Raw genomic sequence first — 27,045 nt, forward strand, 5'->3', positions numbered from 1 at the left:
GAAGATGACCAATTCACCCTTTACTGGCACTTGTGAAAGGTGTGAGGTTCTATTGGATCTCATACACACTGATGTGTGTGGGCCCTTTAGATCCACCACAATGGATGCTTGCCGCTTCTACGTGACTTTTACAGATGATTATAGCAGATATGGATATATCTACTTAATCAAGCAAAAGTCAGAAACCTTTGAAAAGTTCAAAGAGTTTAAGAATGAAGTGGAGAATCAGCTGGGCAGGAAAATCAAGATGCTTCGGTGTGACATCCCCAAAATCACGGCCAGAAAAGACCGGTTTGTTTATGCTTTGTTTAAAAATCAGAGTTACATTTTAAATGAAAGTGTTGCGGAATTTGTCCCAAAACAAAAATATGATAAAGATTTATCAAAAGCATTTCCATAGAAATGTATTTCATTAAAAGACTCGGGATGTCATGTTCGTACAGATCAAAAGCATAAACAGTACAATATAAGCCTTACTACATTATTTCATATCTACAGGCGTATATCCGTAATCCCTCGTCCAAAACATCACACCTATGCTCATGCGCCACTACCTGTAATACATAAAACTGAGTGGGTCAGGCTTGGGAGCCTGGTGAGCACATAGGGTTTTCAACCCACAATAAATAAGTTTATTAATTTCATCGATCAACAATAACCCGATTACCCGTTCCCGTTATCCTCACTTTACGTCCCTAAACACCTATCATAAGGGACCTAGCCTAAGGATCATCATCGGGATGGACACTACTGCTAAGGGGATTCCTCAGCAATAAATGTCCTAAAGGCAACCATGTGGGGGATGGAGTACACCGGTGAACATATCGTTCACAAACACCTACAGGTTGCGAGCCTGCTAGTGTTCCACTGGACTGTCTAGAAGAGTCCGTGGTCGTCATCCATACTCCGCTAGATGACAGAATCAACAACATCAACATCGAGGCCTCTCATCATTTTATCACACATCCCCTATTGCATCTACCCATGTTTTACCCCAACATTTTCGTAGATATAAAATACATATACAGTTTAAATCATTGAAAACATGTATAACAACGTTCATCTAGCATAGATAGCAAGTATTCAGATAATATGCACACATAGCACGTAATTTATATAAAATACTTCATATCTATGTGTAAGTTGAAAGTAACTATGCACTCACTTGTTAAGGTGATGATTCCAAAATCGGGTAGCGCTTGCTTCTAACGATTCTATTTTCCTTCGATGAAACCTAGCATTATTATCGCTAAATTTTAGTCTAATATTTACCGTGACCAACTATTAGTCTTAGTATTATTATTATTATATAAGCGTTAAACAATATTTTCCAACCACTATGTACAGACAGGGGCCAGACATAAAACACCGGAGGGCAGGACCATTTTGGCATATAGCACTTCTGAAATCCAACAACCCTATGCGGCCCTTTAAACCAGATTCCCCGTACCGCGAGTAGTTAAAAAAAATATTATAACGACACTTATATAAGTTATAATAATAGCTCAAATATTTATTATAAGTTCATAATAACAATACTAATTTTAAATATAAGCTATATTAAAATAAGGTAAGCATAACTTACTTACAAGGGGGTTTTAGCTAGGAGTCAGGCTCTGCAGGGGCAGAACTTCGTCGCTGAATCTTTCTAAGAAAGATTCGTGCAGCGCTTCAGCGCTCACCTTACTATACTAAGCTACAGAAAGAGAAGTCGAATCACGAGGGACTGAAATGCTCGGGGGATAAGGAGAGAAAGACTCTTGAATCAAGAGAATGGTGCAAGAAATATGAGAGCCCAAGGCTCTTATTTATACTAATTGAATTTTCAAAAACTACCCTCCATAATTACTTAATGACCTTTTAGTTATATAAACAACTAAACACCCCTCTATAATACTATTATAAATGGATTTAATGATATTTGTACTAAACTAATGTCGAAAGAACTCAACATTAGTCTTATAATGACCGCATCGTCGATACCTTTCTAATGATATATACATATGTATATATATGTGTACGTATACATGATTTATACTTTATTTTAATACGTAAATATGTTATTATAATTTGTAACTCGTTCATACGAACTCCGTTTTTGACGTTCTTTATATCCACGCGTAGGTGAAGACGTACTCTACAACTTTCGTTTAGACTCCGTCGGCTAATTTGACTTTATTTTTAAAGTTATATTTTTAACAAGTCGGGACAGGATTGGTCTGTTTAAAATCTCATAACTTCTTCATACGAAGTCAGATTTGGGCGTTCTTTTTATCGATGTTCTTAGTTTAACATATTCTACGACTTTCGTTTAGATCACTAAGGCTAAATCTCGCTCTATTGTAAATTCACTATTCACGCTTCCCGGTATCGTGCCGGTTCTGTCGTGAAACTTCGACGGGTCATAATTTCTTCGTTATAACTCGGATTTCGGCGTTCCTTATATGCACGGAAACCTTGAGACATATTCTACAACTTTATGTAGAGATATCGGGATTATCTCACACTTTAATTTTGACGCTCATTTTTATTCTTTATTAATTATACATTTATAATTAAATAATAAACACATATAATTCACATAATACTCAAATATTTCATCTTTATTACTTCAAAAAGAGTTACAAGAGTTGACCTAGACTATTACATTGACAAAAATGCTTAGCCCTGAAACCCGGGCGTTACATTCGGTCAGACCGAGGAGGAGAGTACCTAAGTCTTGAGTTTCACAACTATCTAAAAGAATGCAGAATTTTTTCGCAATTGACGCCTCCGAGAACGCCACAATTGAATGGTGTGGCTGAGAGACGTAATCGGACCTTGTTGGACATGGTTCGTTCTATGATGAGTCGGACTTCGTTACTAATAGCTTTCTGGGGGTATACCTTAGAGACTGTTGCCCAGATCCTTAACTTAGTTCCCACCAAGAAGGTTACCAAGACTCCTCATGAGATGTGGACATGGAAAGCTCCCTTGTTGGAACATATTAAGGTTTGGGGTTGCGAGGCTATCGTAAGACGAGAGACTCACGACAAGCTCGAACCTCGTAGTGAGAAGTGTCATTTCATCAGCTATCCACAAAAGTCTTTTGGCTATCTTTTCTATAGACCGAGTGATAATGTTGTCTTCGTTGCTAGAAGAGGAGTTTTCCGAGAAAGGGAATTGATAAGCCAAGAGGACAGTGGGAGGCAAATTGATCTTGAGGAGATTCAAGAGCAAAGCAATGAAGGAACCTCTGAAACTAGCACGCAACCCAAGAAGGAAACTCTTGTTGAGCCCGTTGACGAGTCCTTACCTCTTAGACGTACTAGTAGTGTTAGTGTTCAACCCCAGTTTTATGGTTTTCATATTACTAGTGAAGGGGATACGTTTATTAGTGATGAAACACTAATGAATTTGGACGAACCTAACAGCTACAAGGAAGCCATGGCAGGCCTAAGGTCTGCTAAATGGAAAGAGGTGATGGACAGCGAGATTTAGTCCATGTACGACAACCAAGTTTGGAATTTGGCTGATAATGTACCGGGTCGTAAGACAGTCAGGTGCAAGTGGATCTTCAAGAAGAAGACAGACATGGATGGGAAAGTGCATACTTATAAAGCGCGATTGGTTGCGAAGGGCTTTACTCAAACTCCCGGAGTTGACTATGATGAGACCTTCTCACCAGTTGCGAAGATAAAGTCTATTAGGGTAATGCTCGTAATAGCTGCGTTTCATGATTATGAAATATGGCAAATGGACATGAAAACCTCTTTCCTTAATGGAAAGTTGTTTGAGGATGTTTACATGAATCAACCAGAGGGTTTTGTCGATGCGAAGCATCCAAATAGAGTGTGCAAGCTTGAGAAATCCATTTATGGATTGAAACAAGCGTCTCGCAGATAGAATCTTTGTTTTGACGAGAGAGTTAAACATTTTGGCTTTCTACGAAGCGAAGATGAATCTTGTGTATATGTCAAAACCAGTGGGAGTATAGTGAGTTTCCTCGTATTGTATGTCAATGACATACTGCTCATAGGAAACGACGTCCCAACCTTGCAGGAGGTCAAGTCCTGGCTTGGGAAATGTTTCGCTATGAAGGACCTCGAAGAGGCTGCTTATATTCTGGGAATAAGGATAGCGAGAAACAGGGAAAAGAGACTGATAAGACTCAGTCAGGATACATACTTGGATAATGTACTAAAGCGTTTTAGTATGGAAAATTCCAAGAAAGGGGAGTTGCCAATCCAAAGCAATACTAAGCTGAGTAAGACTCAGAGCTCGAGTACAGAGGTAGAGATAGATGATATGAGCCGAGTACCTTACGCTTCTGCAGTAGGCTCTATCATGTATGCTATGACTTGTACTCTCCCTGATGTGGCCTTCGCTTTGAGCATGGTCAGCAGATATCAAGGGAACCCTGGTAGAGCTCATTGGATTGCAGTTAAGAATATTCTTAAGTACCTACAAAGGACCAAGGAATGGTTTCTAGTACTCGGTGGGAGTGATGACTTAAGGGTACGAGGGTATAGTGACGCTAGTTTTCAGACGGATCAGGATAATTACCGATCGCAGTCGGGCTGGGTCTTTACCCTAAATGGAGGAGTAGTGACTTGGAAAAGTTCCAAGCAGGAGACCGTAGTTGATTCAACATGCGAATCAGAGTACATTGCGGCAAGCGAAGCGTCAAAGGAGGCTATATGGTTGAAGAACTTCATTGGAGACCTTGGAGTTATTCCATCCATAAAAGAGCCAATGGAAATTTTCGGCGATAATGAAGGAGCGGTTGCCTTAACCAAGGAACCAAGAGATCATGGTAGATCTCGACATATCGACAGAAAATAGCATTTTATCAGACATCGGGTAGAAGAGGGACTCCTCGTTGTGAAGAGGGTATCATCTGAAGAAAACCCAGCAGATCCCCTTACGAAGGGACTAAGTAGGGTCAAACACTTGTAGCACGCTAGGAGCATTGGGCTGAAGGATGATATAAGTTTGGATTAGATAGGAAACGTGTAATAGATAATTTGTGCTTGACATTCGATGAATAAATAAAGTTGTGTTATTTATGAGTAAAGCTACTATCTTGTGTTGTTTATTTATCTATTGTTTCAATTTTGCATGTTTTGACTTCCTGAATGATAGGATTATTCGAACAGTCCACAGTCGTTCATATTTTGGAAGTAGATATGAATGAAGACTGTCATGAATTGTTTGTAGATTTTTCAAAAGGTTTTGGGAATAGCAAAGGTTTGCTGCAAGTTCATGAGTGCTTATGAATATGATTTGAGCATTGGAATAAACCCGCGTTTGCTAGTATCACTTCGTGGTATTTTACCTTAAGTGATTGCAAAGCGATAATATCATATAGTCTTAAAACCTAGAGATATGGTTGTTGTTTGCTGGTTGATTATGCATTGATGATGTGTAAACGTATTAGTAACTTGATGTTATAAAACACATTGTTGTGCATGATTTAATTGGTAAATAATAGATGCATATGAGTCGAAGTTAATTTGTTCCTTTTATTCTATGAGAATAAAGGTGATATCTTGGTCACTTGATGATTTGGTTTGACTTATGTGTCGGGCCCGGTCAGAATGAAGTTGATGTGTTCAACTGAATTCTATGTCAAAAAAGTCAGATGTCGAGGAACAAATGCTGGACAATAGGCATTGTTAGCATAATATCTAGAACAGAGGATTATACGATCCCTTATCTGAAGGACACGTTGCTGATCAGAGTTGACAGCGACATATAAGAGCTACGATTGCTAATCGGATCCTGAAGTCATATGTGAGATATAGTTACTAGACTTATCCAAGTGGGAGACTGTTGGATTAGTTTCTAAGCCCGTAACTATATTTGGTATGTACTTGACCCGGTTGTGCATGGTCCTTTTGGGTTGCCTTCACCAAAGCAACTTGACAAGGTAATTTAAGTAGAGAGAGAGAATATTATGGTTTATTAATATATTATAACAATAATATATTAAAGGGGAAATCATATTTATTTAATTAGTATTGGTCATAAATTAATTAGGAATTAATTTGGTGACTAAAAGAGATTAATAAAATAAAGGGGCATAAACTGTCAAATGTATGATAGTTGAGTTTTGGGCTGGGAAACCTAATGGACTAAAGGGGGAACGAAATTATGATGGGGATCCATCATATTTTCGTCCAAGGCCTTATTCCAGAAGGTTCCTTGGGCTGCTTGGTGGCTAAGTTTTCCATTAGGGTTTAGACTGAAACCCTAGCAGCCTGTTGTATAAATATGACACCTAGGCTATGAAAATCGGCTACACTTGATTCCAAGAGAACTCTAGGGCCAATTTTATCATCTCTCACTCTCTCTCATATTGCCTTCTTGCTTGTGGGGTTTGTGAACCATTAGAGGATTTACAATTGTGACTCTAAGCTCAAGATCAAGAAGACTACAAGGATTTCAAGCTATTTAATAAAGGTAAACACTTAGATCTATTATTATGATGTTGATTTCGAATTATATATGATAGATCTAGGGTTGCAAGTCTTGGATTCAAAGAATGTACAATAGAGAAACCTAGATCAAAGCATTAGGGTTTGTATGAGCATATAGGGTTGTTCTTATGCATAAAACCCATCAATATCATCAAATGATTTTTGTATATATATATATATATATATATATATATATATATATGTGTGTGTGTGTGTGTGTGTATGTATGTATTTGATAATTATATTTATGATCTCATAATTATCTGATATATATATATATATATATATATATATAAATCGTCATTATATACCCTAATTATGGTTATTTTAAGAGGATATTTGGGCAAAGTAACAACTAAGTACTGTACATATCCTAAATCTTGTCTAGCATAACTCCTAGGTACTAAGGTTTCCTAGGGATTTGGTCATTATAACATCTAGGTAACACCTACTCCTATATTATTGGGCATTATAACCTCTAGACATAAGATCGTAGCTTAAAACAAGGCATAGTATCTACAATTATACTATCCTAAGGCATCTAGCTTATTATAAAATGATTTGACATTTATAAAACAAATATTTATATAAAACCATTTAATAAGCATGTATTCCCCCTAAAAACATTTAAAAAGGTAAAATATGGGTCGTGAAATCACTTTAGGGTTTGAAACCATTGATGTAGGGTAGAGACGAGCTCGAAACTCTGGGGACCACTCCACGAGGTAGCACACGGACTAGAGAGAAAGAGAGAAGTGAATGAAGGTGTTCTGGAACCGAATGGCATAACCTTCTATTTATAGTCGAGTTTTGGGGGGTGTGAGGCATGCATTTCCTATGCGCGGCGTGCACTCAAAAACTGTGGCTCCATAGGAAGTTGCCACGTGCCATCTCCTTACTCAGCCACGTCACTCGCAATTTGTCTGAATCCAGTGTCAGGTGCGCAGAGGCGCGTACGTGATGCGTAATTAATGATTTTTTGTAAATCATAACTTCCTCATGTTTGCCCCAATCTAGACCCTCTTTATATCTATGTGACGATCTCAACGGATACTACAACTTTCCTTTATGTTGTTTTGGGAGGTTTTGACTTTCATTTTCGAGCCTAGCGGGGGTAAGAGTTAATGACTTTATAAAATCATAACTTACTCATATGGATCCCATTTTCAACAAACTTTTTCCTAAAGTTTATATCTCGAGGAGTACTACGAAACTCCTTTTTTGCACTTTTAGTCAAAACTCAACCAATGTCTAAGTATCGTTTTGACATAATTAATTTTAAGTACGTGGTTGATTTTTATTTTTATAAAATCCATAACTCTCTCCTTCGGAGTCGGGTTTTTACGAATCTTATATCCTTGAGATCACGTTAACAAGTACTATCAAAGTATGTTAACCAAATCGAAAAATGTCACAACTTTTTGATCACTAATTTTTAGAGCCTAATGGGCGATTTTTAGCAAATAAATGTAACAGCATATATGATTCTTATTATCTTAAAAATCAAATATTACAATGCTTTCTATTAAATTTATTTTCCTATTATTTCCTAATGGTGACTAGTGACTAAATTTCTCAGGGTTGTCACAGACTAAACACTATTCCCTTGAAGCCCAAAACCTTTACTCGATCCATTTAAGGCCCACTGTCCCGATAATAGGAACATCCGAAAACTAAGTGTTACAAGTCATCGAGTTCTATGAAAATGATAAATGAATAATAATAATCAAACATCGAATGTTTAATTAAACTCAAAAGCACAAGTAACCAGAGACTAATCAAATTTAGATATCTATTAACTAAACCTGCCTAACTAAAAATCGATATGTGAACAGGAGAACCCTAATCGAATTTAAAATCTTAAAATTCAAAAAAAGAAATGCAATAAAATGAATTAGAATCACCAAGTTATGGACAACGTACTTGAAGGGGGATTGCAAAGATCTCTCTGGATAAGAAACCAAAAATCATACTTAGCAGGGATTACTGAACTCGATCAATGCTTATGTTCACAAAATAACAAAAAATAAGAAGAAATGAGCATATCTTGAGATTGAGGGAGAAGGAACCGAATGAATTCAGAAATGGTAATCAAATTAACTTCAATTCCATTTTCATACCTAAAATTTGAACTCTGAATATCTGCAATGCCTCGCCATCGGTAATATACCTCTTCTTCCTTCAGCAACTCCAAGGTGGTCTCTCATCGAGTTCTTCTCTACCGGTGAGTCACAAACATTTAATTTTTCGGTGATGGTTGAAGAAAGCAGACGAATATGATAGAATGGAGAAAACGATAGGGAGAATGTGTGTTTGACATAGAATAAGGAACATGAGAGATAGGCGGTGAGTAGATGGGATTCGTAGACGGTCGAAGGAGATACATCTGGTGGGTGATAACCATAGGTGGAAAGAAAATAGAAGCTTATGATACAATGGTTCTGTACGGGGTTGACGGTATGGGAGACCGGAGATGGAAAAGACGTCGGAGAAGGGCATAAAATAGAATCTTATGATACGAAGATTATGTGTCGGGTTAACGGTTTGGGAGACCAGAGATAGAAATGACGTCGGAGAAGGGGATAGGGAAGGCAAGGTCGGCAGTGTTGTTTTGATGGAGGTGAGAATGAGAAGTAAAAGGGAAAACAGATTTGAGAGAAAACATAATTTTGTAAGGGAGTCAGTGTAATGGAGTCATCAGAGGAAACCCACAAACCCACAATTGAATTTAGTGAACAAACAAATCCACCGACCTTGCCTCCCTCAGCCCACAATCGAATTTAGTGTTAAAATACGATTAAATTAAAGTAGTATTATAAACAAATATATGTAAGTACATTACTATTTCTTGCATTTAACTCTGGATAAAATCTTAATCATAACGAACTTGTGGATGAGCATAGCGTATTAGGCGGTTGAATATGGTGGCACCACACCACACAGCAGCACCCTTCTTGTGGATAGTGGCTAAGTAGGTTCCCAATGGAGACCACTATACAAAACTTTCATTCCAAAACTACAAGAAATCGACATGATTTGTTCCAAAAAGAAGTAACAAAACAAAATTAAAAAATAGCACATATAGGTCGAATTTATTTCTGTTTTTAATGTAAAACATGTAAATTTGACCTGCTTAACGAGAATTGTTGAAAAGTCCTCCAGGACACATCTTTCAAAATCTAATAATAAAAAAAAATACAAAATGAGGTCAAGATTTAATCCGAAAGAGTTGCAATTTGATTTTACGATGCAATATAGTTAAAAAGCAAAAAACGAAATAGACTCAAAGTAACGATGGGCTATCTCTCTCTTTCTCCCAATATTACAACATTTACTCTTTGTTTTACCTTTAAAAATTATTCAACCAAGTATTTTTTAGAGAGGTGTTGCAATGCCTAATTGTGTTTTTATATATGATAACGAAGCATTGTCTGTTGGATTAGATGTTGTAGCAAAGAGATGAGATCGTTGAAACTGTCATTCCTAATTTTAGTTGGATATTCATACCCTTCTATATCCTTGTTCCCTTATTATAAAATGGACACTAGTCATGAGTAAAATAGTAATTTGGTCAACATCCTATTGTGCCTTGTTACCCACCATGAAATCAGTATATCTACGAAAACAATCATGCCCCACCGTCACTTGTAAAAATAAAAACTCGATCAGGCGTTCATAGTTTTGGCCATTTTATATCGCAAGAAGACTACATAATATTTTCTTGTCTCGTCTCGTAATATGTCCGTTTATTTGGTTTTCATTTTAACCGTTTATCCAAAATGTTATTCGGTTCAATTTTCGGTTGTGGATGGCAAACAGGAATTCCAAAAAAAAAAGATTTAAATATTATTGTAGTTCATGGGATTCTATTTCTATTGCAGGGGCATTTAGGTCCATATTTATTGAGACATTGATTCTTTTGTCTTCTTTCTTTTATGATAATCTACTTATGTAGACCAATAGTCTAATCTTCAATTTCATCTATTTTCACCATCACCTGCCCAACAAAAATAATGATAATCAATAATATATATATATATATATATATATATATATATATATATATATATATATATATATATATATATATTAAATGAATAAAATAAAATAAGCCTTATATATTGTGATTCATAGAGTAAAGTTGCATTTTCCTTTTCTAAGGAACTGATCTAATAAACCATGTCCTTCACAACACAAACAATTTCACCCTATATACACGCTTTATCGTTATTTTGCTCAGTGAGTTCTGTAAGGTAATAAAAAAGTTAAATTAAACAATAAAAAAGATGGTAAAAAATATATAAAGTAAAAGAGTTGTGAAAAAAAATACCAACTATAGTAGGTAATTCAAGAAAGAATTAATTCACATGTTCATGCTTCAATTTCTCCCTTTCATCCTTGTGCATTCTTATTAGTGTTTTACCTGATGTATTCTTCTTGGTAGTATGCAAGCTAACAAATATAAAAGATTGTTTTACTTATTATCCTTCACATTTTTAGGTTAACAAATCAAAAAATCAAAAGTGAAGCTTGAGTTTATGTACTAAGTTGGCGATTTTTCTGTTCTCGTGGTGATTTTTCTACATTGTGAATCTTCAAAGTCTGTGTCTGCAGCGGGGGATTAGTCGGTGCGCGAAAGCTGGCCCGGAAACCCTCGTTAGGGAAGTTCCTTTTCCAAAAAAAGTCTGTGTTCATATTGTTGTTATTAATTTGGCACCAACAGAATTCTTGTATTATAAAACAGATAATAGAGATGAAAAATGAATTTAGGAAATCTTCACTAAGAAGAATTAAAAAAATCATTAGCACATCCAAACACAATCAGGAAAACAATGGTTATCAAAGTAAATGTAATTGGTGTAAAACAGTAAGAAACTAACATGTTTTAGCTCCCATTACCTGATTATATCCAAACTGTAACCATCATCCCATATTGATACCATTAAACACATCAACTTTACCATGATTCATAAAAAGACCATTTAGTAAGCCAACCTACTACCTACTACCATGTAAATGAAATAACAATTTATCTCTACAAAAACATTGGATTAAATGGATGATATATTGTGAAGTTCAGTGGAAGTGGAAAAATCGACGAATACCCTTTATACCAGATTAACCCCAAAAAAAATTAAGAAAGCAAACTTTTTTATTTTTTTGGGTATTTGGTTTAGTTGGGTATTGTAAAGAGGTGGTGGTCATAGATACAAAGACGCACATGCACAGAGAAAGTGGAAACAACAAGTTGTCATGAAGAAGGTGACAAAGGAACATCAAACAATACCTTATTAAGGTCACAAAAGGTATTTGATTTCAGCAACGTTATAAACACACAAAAATTAAGAAAATGATTTTTTTTTTTTTTTGCATTTTTTTGGGTATTTGGTTTAGTCGGGTATTTCTATAGTAATTAGAGTAAAAGAAGGATACGGAATGTCAAACAGAAGATATATAAGAAGTGTGGTCTAGAAATGAGAATAAGATTTTTTTAAGTAATTTATATTCGGGGTGGAATTGATACGATATTAATTCATTTTTCTCTAAACCGTAAATTGGTATTAAAATATTGTTATCGGTACCGTACCAAGTATATTTAACTAATATATTTAGCTACCAACAAGTTTGGCTGGTACAAATTGGTAATGGTATATACCAAATTCTTTTAATTTTCTATTAGAAGATTTAAAATAAGCAAAGACATCGGAATTTTGATGTTTAGTATAGAAATTAGTTACATACTTCTTTTAGTTCACAAAATTTTTTACTGAAGAAACGCTAAAATAACATTTTAATTTTCTGCTTTAAAGTGGTAATAACTATTGACTAATACCACAAAATGACTAATATAATGTTATTAAAACTATAAACACTAAACACAATTAACAGTTGAAATATACGATTTCATATATATATATATATATATATATATATATATATATATATATATATATATATATATATATATATATATAATAATAAATGAATTGGTTGGTACGGTATTACCATGGTATTCAAACTTTTGTACCACTACCGTACCAACATTGATCAATTGATATGGTACTACCAACCAAACATGTTGGCTACCAAATATATTGACTACCAAGTTTCTTGGTTTGGTTGGTAACATGTTGATTGGTTTGTCATGGTACAATTTTGTCAGCCATAATTTATACGATCAAAAGAGGTGATAGTTTAAAAGGAAAGAAAGAAACATGAGTACTTACAATCCTTTGATACTACAATTTATGAGTTCCACTACTCCTTTGCCTATATTCTTTATCATATCCTCAGCACCTTTCCAGTTCATATCTTCACAGTCCTATGATTGCAACATTAGGGATTCAAGTTCCATTAAAATTGACAATATTTAGTAAATTAGTAGTCATAATATACCTTCGAGAATGGAATTGAAGGTAAATTTTTACTTGTTCCAGCAACTGCACAAGAAAGTAACAAATACACACACTAAAGGGCTTCTAGCCAGTGGTATCTGGTGTTGCCCTCTCTCCTTGAGATCGAGGGTTCAAGTCTCACTATGGATATAAATGGAATAATTTAGGAGTAGTTTAGTATATATTTGTATTTGTCGTTTAAAAAAGCAGACTATATTATATACACATAAATTGGAAAGGTAAGGCTCAAGCTTATAACCTAAAGCTAAAATGTTGAAAGTTACGCGTAAGTCTAAGAGGGTGTTTGACTTAGCTTTTGAGGGGCAAAAGTCCTTTTGTAAAATGACTTTTTCTAAAATGACTTTTTACAAAAGCTGTTTTTTAAAAAGTGTTTGGTTTAACTTTTACATGTAAAATGACTAAAAGTGACATGTTTACATATTTACATTGATTACGGTAGCTAGGGATATAAAGGTAATTTAATGTTTTAAGTGGTTGAAAAGTTGAAAAAGTCACTATTTACGTGACTTTTCAACAAGACAAGATTTCATCTATTGAAAAAGTTGATTACAAAAGTCATTTTCATTTTACCAAACATCTTTTTGACTTTTAGAAAAAAAAAAAAAAGTAAAAAAATCACTTTAAAAGCTATGACAAACACAATCTAATGTCAAGGAAAAAGTTGAACCTATGGAAGATAATGTTATGAATAACGAAATCGTGTCAAATGCTTTAACCACGGAAAACTAACAAATTTTAAAAAAGATAGTAAATGGTAAATAAATCAATCATGTTCACCATCCTTTCAAGTATGTCGGAAAAATAATCAACAATTGAAAAAAACATATGAAATTTAAGGTTTAACAATTCAAAAACATCATCAAAATTTCCAAAAATTGGAAACATATGAAATTGAAGGTGTACCTCATAGATTTTGGATAGACTGAATCAGAGAGCGGACATTAATTAAAGGTCGAGAAGAAGAACTTTTGATCATGACGATGATGATTTCGAACGTTGTTTTCCTACTTTAGTTATTGTGAAATGCTTACCTACGGACGACCAGGGACTCAATGAAGAAGACGGGGAAGGATTGTGTGTGTGATTGTTGATCGACGAAGACGCAAGGGAAGCCGATTGATGAAGCAGGATGCGAATCTGCGATTTCTATCTGTTCACGTGGGTATGAATTTTGGAATTTAAAAACAAGGGCAAAACTATCTATTTCAAATGTTTTTTAGCTTTAATGATTTTAAAATTGTAAAAAATGTTATAAATCAATAAAAATAATCAAAAAAATCGATTTGGGTATTTATGACTTATACGATATTTAGAATTTAGGCCTAAGCCAGGAAGAAGAGGGTGTCAAATCAAGGTCGACGGGTGTGTCAAGGGTGCGAAAACCAATATCTAGAAGAACCCATAAATAAGATTAAAGATTTTGAAATAGCATCATCATCAAGTGATTAAGAGAAATCGGTAGATGGAGGGAATGGATTCCATTGGAGAAGAAAACAATGGATCATGGATCAAGAGAAGAGAACATGTGTGTGGGTAGTATCAGAAAAACAGTCGACGATGCAAATGAAGCCCAGCTCCACCGGCAGCCAATACCAGCCAAACCACAAAACAACTTGCTTGATACTATCACTGGAGCTAAGTGTGTTATGATTTAATTGCATCGTCTATAAAAATGATGATAAATTGACAGTAAAAAGAGAAGAATTTGAATTCCCATTGAAAACTAGTTGCAGTATATTATTATTTTTTTTCACTACATATATCACTAGAAAACGGACACATCATCATCACATAAACAAAAAACAAAAGTAGAAGTCTCAACAAATCCACATCATCACTATTCACTCCACCTGAATCTGCCTCACATCTTTCCTCTCCTCTTCCTTCACTTTCGGAACCCTAATTTTCAGTACACCGTTCTTCAGCTCCGCCTTTATTTCATCAACCTTGTATGCGTTTAGCGGCAGATCAATCCTGCTAGAGTACCTCCGCGGCGGCTCCTCCTCATCCTCCGTTTCCTTCTCCGCCTCTGCACGAATCACCAGAGTGTTCTGTTCCACAGAGATCTTAACGTTGTCTTTGTCTATACCTGGCATGTCGAACCGAAAGTTGAGAGAATCGTTGTCTTCCTTTGCGTCCCATCCCCGTCTCGTACTGAATCCTCCTCCTCGAGAGCTCGACATAAGTGGATTCCCCATGAACTGATCCATCATGTTGAAGATCTGGCTTAGGCTTCTCGGTGGAGAAAACGGATCGAATACGTCTGAAACCAGTGCAAATTGGAGATGTTAATACTAGGAAAACCAGAAACAACAAAATCTGATGAGAGATAATTTCGAAATTGCGATTATTTTAGATAAGCCACTAAGACAATCAAGTAGAAAAAGAGACACCGAGTAACTGGAAGCAAAGACAAACCAGAAAATAGATCATTATCACGGCGGCGAGAGACAGTTGTATCGGCGCGGCGATCGACATCGACACCGCGATTGTCATCGTCATAGGCAGTCATCTGGGACGAATTAGTGTTGAAGCACCGTTGGACGGAAGGAACAGCAGAAACAGATCGGAGTGGATTTAATAGCTTGTTAAGCACGGTTGCAACGCCAATGGTGCCCCTCTTAACAGCGAGTGAAGCTGCCATTTCTCCGATAACAATTGATGACTATTGTCTAGGTTTAGATTCTTTACTGGATGACGACTTTAACTGTCAAGTCACTTGCTTTGTTGAGTTGTGAAGCAAAGCAGGGTCCGATGATATTCATACGTATATATAGGTGGAGAAATGAGAAGCTTGAAGAGAGGTGTCGATTCTTCCAGAAAGACACTCGATGTTTCTGGAATCGGTTTTCATTTTTAAAGTCTCATTTTTTCTCCCGTAGCACAACAATTATTTTTGTTTTAATTTAATCTTTTGAATATTACTATAAAAAGTAATCTAATATAATAAATAAATAAAGTTTTTTTTTTTTAACATGTCATTTTCTCCTTCATTTGATCACATGATATTTTTTAGAACTTTTAAATTTTATATTTTCCACTTATTATTTTATTGTATTTTTCGTTTTATTAAATTAAAATTCCACATTTAATATGTAAGGTATTTATTAGAAATGATTTATATATATAATGTATTCAATACATTAAAGACTTATTAATTTTAATAATTCAAAAAATTTCTCATTTTTTATATATATTCAAACTTTTCAAATTGTTAAAGTTTCATATTTAATTTTTTTAAAATAAACTCATGTAATACATGAGTCTCACACCTAGTGTATAATAAAATTGAACTGTGTCCATTTCGTTATCTAAAGATAAACTCTTCTATTCTTAATAAAAGAGTACTTTGCACGCCACGTGTCCCTCTTTTGCACCTCCAACTTGCCATGTGTCCTTACCAGAGATGTCTTTTGACTCAAATTCCCGCCCATTCTTTGCACCACAAATTCGATTATATCATCTCTTATAAATCAGCTCATACTTTTAAATTACCTGTTTGTTTCCATTTATATCCACTGATAATTAGGGATGAGATTTAGAACCGGAACCGAAACCGGAAAATATAGAACCGGTTCCGGTTCCGGGTTTTAAAATTGGCTTTATCCGAGTAATCCGGGTTTGGGTCCATCGGGTCCGGGTAAACCGGGTCTAAAAACCGGAACCAATGTTTGGAACCGGAACCACTTTTAGGGTCGGAACCGGTTTTTGTGAAACATTTAAAAGATGCATATCTCATTCGTTTCAACTCCCATTAACATGCGATTTTTGCCAATATGTAGTTTAGAATTTGTACATGATTTTAGACTATAAATTTGCCATTTTTGGTTTTATATTCATTGACTTATACTCCCCCAAAATCGAGATATCAAAGCTGGAAGTTTTTAGTTTTATTGTATTCGGTGAAAGTTTTAAAACATGTATATCTAATTCGTATAAAGATGGATTGACATGTGGTTTTTTCCAACTTATAGTTTACAGTTTTTACATGAGTTTAGACTATAATTTTGTCATTTTTGGTTTAATATTCAATGATTTACAGTCCTCTGAAGTTGGGATATCAAAACTGAAAATTTTCAACTTTTCAGCTATTTGTTTTTGTAATTTGCTTTCTGTGAAAATGTTAACACATGCATATCTCATTTGTTTAAAGTCAGATTGACATGCGGTTTTTTCCAGAGTATATTTTAGAGTTTGTACATGATTTTAGACTATAATTATGTTAATTTTGGTTTCTTATTCAATGAGTTACAGTCCCCCAAAGTCAGGATATCAATATGAAAATTTTCAAAATTCAACCCGCTAAGTAGTAAGTAATTACCAAAAAATTCCGGTTTTTTCGGGTTTTCCGGGTCTAACCCACTTTATCCGGTTCCAACCTACCCACTTTGATGTTTCCGGGTTTTCCGATTCTAGACCCACTTTACCCGGAACCGAACCGGAACTGGTTCCTATATACCGGTCCGATTTCCGGTTCTACAAAATCTCGTTAACCAGTTCCGGGTTCGCGTCCATTTGGTCTAGGTTTGGACCCACTTTCATCCCTACTGATAATGAATTGATGATACCAAGAATCAAGGAGAAAATGAAGGATTAAGGTTTTGAAAGTCAAAATTCATATCTTTGATGATTTCAGTTACATTCTTCCTCCTCCATGTTTAGGGTTTCCGTTTAATATATACCTACAACCCTCGTATGAATCGTCAACTAATATATGTTATTCTAAATCGCAATATATCATAGAACAATAGTAATGAAGCAGTAGGTTTTTTTCACTCATTTTATCTCCATAACTCGGTCGCCTGCCACAGTACCACTATAATCTTCACCTTCGATTCTTGCACTGATCTAAGTTTCTCTCTTATCTTTGTTTAAATTGCAGTTTACTTCAAGTGGATATGCATATTCCAATCAGAATCGTAAGTGCTTTCTCAAAATTCCATGTTCAGTTGCCTTACTTCAGCTGTTATTAAGTGATTGCAATGGTAAGCTTCACATAAAAAAAGTTGTTTTGTACAAAGATCATTTTCTGAATCAATTTTGTTTTTTTTTCCTTTGTGCATCAAAGATATTATCCTTATAAAGGCTATAACCATCCATGGAATGCTATTATTTGGTAGTGGGTATTAAAGTTTTCAAAGTTAAATGGAAACTATGGGGAACTTAAAGTTGCAGAGCAAGTGTTCGATGAAATGCCTGAAATGATTACTTTACTTTAGCAAACAATGAAGATAATGGAATTGGTGAAGAATCAAAAAACCTTTTTTTAACAAGCATGGTCATCATGCATCTGTGCAACTGAATTTGGCATCGAGTGAAAATGAAATCAGTAAATTTATATTTTACTTCTTTTATTTGTTTGTATATTTATGTCTCAAAATAATATGTTCAGTTATGGAATATTCATGGGTTTGATGGGGGTCATACGTTATACACGGTAGGTTCAAGTTTTCTTTTTAGTGGTCTTTCCTACATATATTCAAGTTTACCATTTAAGCCTCTAATAATCTAATATATCTTTTCGAGGGGCAGGGGACATGGTGGAATGTATATTGCTAATACCACAGCATGAGAATGTCTCTTCCTTGCAGGTAAGGTCATTTTGTAATACCCTAAACTTTTTCTATATTCTATATTCATTTCTTTAATTCTTTTGAGTTTGTTTAGTTTATAGGAACACCTGTAATCCTTCGTTACCTTTTGGAGTTTGGGTATCTAGATGGAGATTGCATAACAGGTAGTCATAATAAAAACAAGTGTTTGACTAATTGACTATTGGCCTTTCGAACAATTGTACTTGAATTTTTATTGCAATTTATAATCCTTGTGAAAACACTACAAAACTCTAAAATTAACACAAATTAAGAACTTTGGACATGTTATGGAGATTTAATGGCCAAAAGAACCATCTTTTTTAACACCATTTGTCCAAAATTCTGTGTTCTTGTAAAAATTAGTGCTTTTGCTTGTATTTTTTATAAAGTGGTTCGATATTCTTTATAGTTTAAGGAATTGAAGTTGTTTTTTCTGGTTATTTTCAGTTACAGGGAAGACATTGGCAGAAAATGCAAAACTTTTTATCTTCTTTATCCGAAGGACATGTGACATATCATAATCTTTTTGATTTGCAGCCTAAATTCTCTTGAAAATTCATTTAATATAGCAATAATTTGTTATTTTTTTATAGAAAATTATAAAAACACCAAAAAAACCCAATAAAGAAAACACGTCATCTTCAAATATTATATGGAAATCTTGCAGCTGAAGATCGGTAGCAAAGATCATAGGAAAAGAAGGGTTATATTTCTATGGAAATCCATCCATTTTCACACGGATATTTTGTTGGACACATTTTCCCTGAAGCGTAGGTTTCATTTTTTTTATTTTTCTAATCTAAACCCATGATAATTTACACCTTAACTACCACCAAATGGAAATTAGGTAACTTTAGCCGCAAAATTCGCCACAAAAGCAAAAGCTGGTGATTTTGATTTACAATCGTCAAGTGTTTGTTTGAATAAGAAGGTTCATTTAAAGGGAAACACCATACTTTTGTTTACTTGAATGAATAGTGTAGTTCTTTCTATTATATAATATATATTTTTTATCAAGACACTAATTGTAGTATGAAAATATGGGGATGCAAGAAGGTGGTCTAATCATAGCCCATCTTGCCGACAATATATCATTTGTTATTAAGGCATTCATTTCCAAAAGGTTCACACATGTTCATTATAAATTTTTTTACTTAACTGGTCATTGTTATAAACTTGGCTTTTATATGTGTTTTATTCTTTACACTCATTCAGGAATTGGGATGCCTTCGTGTAATCTACTTTAGCATAAGAGCAACAACAAAGGAAGTTAAGCCACTTATGCATGAGGTGATTATTATATTGTTACATAAAACCGAAAAAAGAAATTAATTTGTTGAAATTAGAATTTTTGGTCCTAGGGCTTACAAAAGCAGGTAATCTTAATTCCTGAAAAGTTGTATTTGATAATTGCATTATGCATAACTCTAATTATTGATCTTTCCCATTGTGATCAAGTATTGGTGAATAGCATTATAGTTTCATTTTTTTTCAATTTTAGCATTCAACTTTCATGTTCTTGTTAATTATATCATTGAACTTTCATTTTATTGTTGATTATAACATTTTAATTGCATTTTTTCAGTTATACCATTCAACTTTCATTGTAATGTCTATTATATCATTTTACTTTCATTTTTGTTTCCATCATAACATTCAATTTTTATGTTAATGTCGATTATAACATTTTTCTTCCATTCTTTTCAATTATAACATTCAACTTTCATTTTAATGTGAATATAGAGTTATACTTTCATTTCTTTTTCAATTATATCAATCAACTTTATTATAATGCCATTTATAGCATTCTATTTTCCTTAAACGTTTTTTTGAACATAGACCGAAAATTAAATAAAAAACATCTTTTATAGCATTCTACTTTGTAAAATGGTCCCTTTCTAAGAATTTCTAACATAGGTGGAAAACTTGTAGAAAAAACATTTTTATAGCATTCTACTTTCTTTAAATTGTTATTTATAGCATCCTACTTTGTAAAATTGTATTTTCTTTTTAGGATTTTGAACATGGAAGGAGTAGAGAAGGTCCTATAGTTGAGAAATAGTTAGCAAAGAGAACAATTTATATTCAGTAATCTTGGAACGAAGTGTTTTTATTAGAATACGAGAAGTTTTTGTAATTTTATGGCATGTAAGTATGTTATTGTTATTATCTATGTCATATTAAATTAATTGATTAATAATTATGTGTTTTTAGTATAAAATTTTAATTATTTTAATAACCATGGTTCCCACGGATTATAACCTAGTTATGTAATATTGTCGATGTCCGTGTATGGTTTTGCAAGTTTTAAGCCAACATGGTTTCACGTGTGGTTTTAATAGGATGTAATCAAGAGGAGTCGAGTTGAATACCGACAAGGTCGAAACTTGATTCGATTAGAGAAAATTTGAGCATTAAATTCAACTCGAGCCTTAAATTCAAGCTCGAGCTCCAGCACGATAAAGCAACCGATATTTTCGAGCTCGGCTCGACTCTTCTCAATTTGCTATTAGAAAATTAAAATTACATTAAACTACAACAAAAATTATATTAAACTCGTGAGTTCGTCTCGGTTTGGTTATACAAAACGTAAATACGAATAAACCAAAGGATAAAAATATAAATATAACAATGCTCAATTAAGCTTGCTTGTTTCATGAGCCAAGTATTCCAATACTCAAGCTCAGCTCTATAATGTACTCCAGTATTTTCCAAAAATATAAAAGGTCTAATACATAACCGTTATCTAGAAATAGATTTTAGTTATGATGTAAAAATGTCAGCAAAGTTAGCTATTTAACCTCCTACGAAGAGAATGTGGGTTCAAATCTTATAAAAAAAATTATACTTTGAATTCCAAACAAATGTAATTTAATTCTTATATCCATTTGCAATCAACAAACTAGTCAATGGATTTGAATATTTTCCAAAGGTTCTCTGTCAAGGAGTTTTTTTTTTCAAGGCTCGTTTAAATTGATAATCTTCATATTACTGTGCATACGGATTTGGGGCCTTTTTTAATGTAGATACATAGGGCCCATAAAATATTGGGTTAATGACCTAGAAAGGTAATGAACTTTGGTCTTTGTCCACATTTAGGTAACCATGTTTTTTTCGTTCACATTTGACCATTGAACTTGTTTGACCTGTTCAAAATAAGGTAATATGACCGGTAATTAGCGGTAACATTACCCTATTATGAACAGGTCAAACAAGTTTACCGGTCAAATGTGTACGAAAAAAAACATGGTTACCGAAATTTAGACAAAAATCAAAGTTCCTTACCTATTTTGGAAATATTGGGTTATGTATGTTAAGTGCAAGTAGTCATAATATCCAATGATGTGAAATGAAATTGGGTTGTCTGGTCTTATGTATGAGGAGTTGGTTAAGTCTTGGGCCAACCCAGTTTAGGCCCAGCTAGTTAGGGGTTAGGTTGTATACGCCTAAGGGGCTAGGTTGTATGTGTTTTAAAGACTGAGCAACACAGCTTAGCCCATGACTAGTCGGGACTAAACTGGGTTAGAACAAGCCTAACATAATTGTTCATTAACTATCGGAGCTTGATTCCAGGGCACACAGTCCCTAAAACGGTTTTGATCCAGTATTACCAAAACGGGTAAGAAACTTTGGTTTTTGTCCGTATTTAGGTAACCATGTTTTTTTCGTACACATCTGACCAATAAACTTGTTTGACCTGTTCATAATAGGGTAATATTATCGTAATTACCGGTCATATTACCCTTTTTCGAACAGGTCAAACAAGTTCGATGTTCAAATGTGAACGAAAAAAACATGATTACCTAAATGTGGACTCAGACAAAAATTCGTTACCTTTCTAGGTCATTAACCCTAAAATATTTGGACATGAATTGTTAGCACCTTTCAGACCGGTTTTCTGAAAACACCTACAAACGAACCGAAGCTAGTTTTCTTGAAACCATTTTTCCCAACACATGACAGTTTTATTTAACGAAATTTCACTTAAAAAACCAAACCAATTATAACCGAATCATGTTTGGCAATAACCAGTTTTAAAAAATAGTTTTCTGAAAACCAAAATCGGTTCAAAACCGGTATATGTGCACCTTAGCCGGTACATAGATGTAAAAGGGATATTGTAGATGTAAACTTTATATTGTCAAACTTTTTTACAATTATTTTACATATTTTCGTAGCTATTTGTGCACATGTTTTTTACAAAATTTTCCCAACATCCTCAATCATTTATACAAAAAAAATTGAGATTATTCGTATTTGCCCGTATGCGTTCATTTTTGTATATATTTATTCTAATGAACAAAAGTTGTAAAAGATATACAATGTTTTTTAACATATTCACTTTTACATGTTTTTTAAAAACATGTAAAAGAAGTTTGAAGAATGAAGAGAGCTAGGCAAAGAGTTGGAAAAAAAACAATTTAAAGTAAATTTGTACAAAAGTAAATTCATAGAAAAAACTTAGAAACTCGTTAGGACAACTTTTATGGGTGGTACCCAAATTTTATGTTAACCTCATTTTAGTTATATATCTACATGTTATTTTATGTCATTTGATAATTGAAATCTAGTTCTGCTCAACGGCTCCTAATCTTATCTATAAATTGTGTATTAATGTCTCAAGCGAGACTTCAACCTTCAACCCCTTGATAATTGACATTTGGATTATCAGGTAGTTTTTATAAAACGTTATTACTTTATTAGTTAGTTTATAAGCTACCTTTGTCAACTAGGTTGGTAAACACAACCAAAATGGAAAACATTGGACTGTATTTTAATTTTAGAATCAGAATTTCATTTTAGCTTGGAAATTTTGCATAAACAAACCTAGACTTCATTGCATTGAATAACTTGTTAGAAGTGAATATTGAAAAACAAGATAATGCACAATTAATCCTTTCCATCTGAACTATTGTTGTGAGAAGAAAACTGGTTATCAGCGCATTCAAAAGGCGTATGCATGGTATGGATTAATCTATCACAAGAATCACAAAAGAATATGTAAACAATGTCTTCTTTCAAGTTCTAATGTCATAATACTATAATCAGAAAGAGAAAAAGAAAAAAGAATTAATCAAAAACATCAATTTTTAACAACTTAAAAGAAAACAAATTACTTCTTGATGATGTAGCCCAAAAGTAGACCGATGAACCCCACCACAATAACAAAGATGAACGAGAAACCAACAGCTTGAGTTTTGTTGCCTCCACGCCTCAATAGTTCCTACACAAAGAATTACCAAACATTAACATTTTTTTTAACAAATGACCATCCATGAACAACATCAAACTCACCATTTCTTGACGGATTCTGTTACTTTGTTTGATAGCAGCATCTTTCTCATCTGTCAACTTTGAAATAAGAGATTTCATCTGAAAATCCATTATCCATGCCCTTGTTTATTAGATCTAAAAATCTTTAAATAAACGTAAAAGTAAAACAAACCTCAGAGCCACTAGAAGAATTCCCATTATTGGATATTGTAGCTTTTGGTGAAGATCCTTCCTCTGGTTCTTCTTCTTCTGGAACTGGTGGAGGTCGTTGGGCTGGAGGAAGATAAATAACTCTCAATTTTCCACTCTTCAACATCATGTCCTGCCTCCTTACTGAATTGTAGTTTAAGTTAACACAAAATCACCATAGCTAAAACCTATCAAATTCTCAAATCTTCTTACCATTTCAGGGGTAACATCCTTTGTGGTTGCTCCAGGACCTGCAACTACTTTTGGAACTTTGCTTAACAATGTGGGACTTATCCCACATTGGTGGAAGAGAAAACCTTCTCCCACCTTATATGTCTTGTCCCGCTCATTTAATTAAATGGGTCAAGTAATGGATTAAGCATATTGGGCTTGGGTTGTGGTGTTGGATTAGCCTAATTGGACTCAAAATAGGCTAATATCAAGAGAATATTTAATGGTCAAAAGATGGCCTTGGGGCTCTTGGGGTCTTCATGATTAATTAAGTAATTTTTAATTACGAAATTAATTTTTATTCTTTATTTTTATTAAATTCGTAATCACTGAATAACAGGTATTTGGAAGTTATTTTCGGTTTTGACAGTTTTTAACTGTCATAATCAATACCTATAAATACATGAGTTCTATCATTTGTGATCATTTGTGAGGGGTTACAGAAACAATCACCACAAATTCTCTTCAAAATTCGTTCTTCCTGAAGATGAAGAGGACATAGAAATTTCGACAGATTCAAGATTACTTCTTGGATTGATTGTTGAATCCTCTAGACAGATCCCTACTAGGGAAATTTCTGTCTTAGGACACTGCAATTTGCAGACCTCAATCTACATAATTTCGTTTTTATGTTTCTGTTGTAAACATAAATCTTCAAGTATGTTTTCTGTAAACTGATTCTTGTATATTACATATATATTTCAATTTCGTTTGTTTTATTTCTATTAGTCTTGTTGATTGTATACTTCTGTCATAACAACTACACTCTGAAGGAGAAACTTATCCTTACATTGCAAGTCAACAAGGGCTTCCTTCTGAGCTTGCATCGTTACTGTAGCAGAAACCACAAATTTAATAAACAGACCACAAATACTGAAAACCTCACCTTCTTTGATTCGGTTTCTGGATGCCAAAAACTAATTTTATGGGAAACCATACCTGTAACGTCACAGGTTGATCGAGGCAGGACAACTCCATTATTCGGACGAACACAGTATTTCTTAAAGTTTAGAAACCCTAACCCCTTTCCTCGATATTTTAGATCATAACCAAAGTTTGAAAAGAAAAATGCAACATAATATGTCCGAGATCAATTGAGATAAAAATCAAAATTAAATTTTTGATTAAGAATTTAGTAGAATGTTACCTTGAAAGCTACATGATTCTCTGTCTTATTCGACAACTGAATGGAGCAAGATATTTGTTTCTTAAATTCGACTAATTTAATCAAACAAAAAACAAGAGAGAACAAGTTTCAGAATCACATAACAAAAGGCGGTTTATTTGAAAAGATTTTATGGGATCGAAGAACTTACAAGGGAATTTGAGCTCCACATGCTTGAAGTTGAGAAGCTCCCTTGTACTCATTTCTTTTTTGCGAGGTTAAAATCGATCAACCCAATAAGTAACTTGATTAAAAGATTGTTGCAGTTTGGCTACTCCAAAAATAACAAGATTATTAGAGATAGATATGTGATCCGAGAGAGAGATTTCCCTTGTAGAACTAGAAAGTGTTTTCCATGAAACGTAAGCAGAAACGTATATCATCGACAAATCGTTGACTTTTCATCGATTCTTAGTTGACTAGGTGGTTTGATATTGTAAATCAAAGATCATCGTGTTAATTAGCTGAATAGTTTATTTAGGATGTTGTTTGATTGAACAGAAATGACTGATAATAGATATGGAATACAAACAGTAATGAAAAAAAAGTTATACAAATAGTTTTTGTTTGGCATATATATATATATATATATATATATATATATATATATATATATATATATATATAGGCTTTGGTTATTTTATTCGAACTAATTAGTGTACATTTATCGTATGCTATAAGAATTACTAAGAGAATAAGTTGTTTAGCAATGCGAATACATTCAATCTTACAAGAATATCGTCATTTTCATGCATTCTCATTAATTATTATTTTTTTTGTTCTCACATATCGTTTTTCACTCATTTTCATTCTGACAAAATACGACCCAATATAACATTCTGACAACATTTTGACAAAAATGAGAATAATAATAATAAGTGTATAATAACCTTATAAACGATTTAATTAGTGAGAATGTGTGTTAATGACAATGTTATGTAAGATTGAACGTATTTATTTTATCAAACAACATATTTTCTTTATCATTCTCATAGCATACAATAGATGTACAATAATCATACATACTTATAAAGCTAGCATTTTTTCTTAAATCTCATGCATTTGAAACCCTCATTCTTTTTTCCTTTCACCACATTCATTTGAAACTCCCATGACTTTTCAATTTCTTTATAATAATAATTATAATTTTGTAATTAGGTTAAATAAATATCAAATCTAAAGTGTATTCATATATAAACTAAATTTCAATATTAAAATAATATCTTTAATTCTACTTATAAAATTATGTTTTTTAATTTTTTACATATTATACTTAATTTATTAGTTTTAATATATTGTTGTATGTAGACCATTATCATTTTAAATGTATAATTTTTGAACAATTTGTATAAAATACTTAAATTATTAATTAAAATATAACATTATAGGCTCAACTTAAATATAAATTTTATTTAACTTAAACAACCCAAAAATTATTTTACAAATAGTTAAAAGTGATAAATTCTAGTGTCTTTCTAATAATGATTGTAAGTTGGTTAATAAGGTTAAATAAATATCAAACCTAAAGTGTAATCATAAATAGACTAAATTTCAATTTTAAAATAATATATTTACTTCTATTAATAAAGTTATGTTTTTAAATTTTAACATATTATAATTAATTTATTAGATTTAAAATGTTGTTGTATGTAAACCATTATCAGTTTAAAGCTATAATTTTTTAACAGTTTGGACAAAATACTTAAATTGTTAAT

At 33.4% G+C, this 27,045-nt stretch overlaps 1 protein-coding gene and 1 pseudogene across 1 annotated transcript; both read right to left on the reverse strand.

Annotated features, from left to right (window-relative positions):
- Positions 1-14,587: 14,587 nt before the first annotated feature.
- On the reverse strand, positions 14,588-15,666 carry HSP23.6-MITO (mitochondrion-localized small heat shock protein 23.6). The gene is made up of 2 exons (XM_079029012.1): positions 15,296-15,666; positions 14,588-15,140 (listed from the first exon to the last, which is right to left on the reverse strand). Exons 1-2 carry the CDS (start codon positions 15,519-15,521, stop codon positions 14,719-14,721), a joined length of 648 nt encoding a protein of 215 aa, XP_078885138.1. The 5' UTR covers positions 15,522-15,666; the 3' UTR covers positions 14,588-14,718.
- Positions 15,667-23,557: 7,891 nt separating this feature from the next.
- LOC145094230 (vesicle-associated protein 1-1-like) lies at positions 23,558-25,533 on the reverse strand (annotated as a pseudogene).
- Between the last annotated feature and the right edge of the window lie 1,512 nt (positions 25,534-27,045).

Source organism: Lactuca serriola, chromosome 3, assembly GCF_051521515.1.
Source record: "Lactuca serriola cultivar US96UC23 chromosome 3, Lser_US96UC23_V15, whole genome shotgun sequence".
NCBI classification, from domain to species: Eukaryota; Viridiplantae; Streptophyta; class Magnoliopsida; order Asterales; family Asteraceae; genus Lactuca; species Lactuca serriola.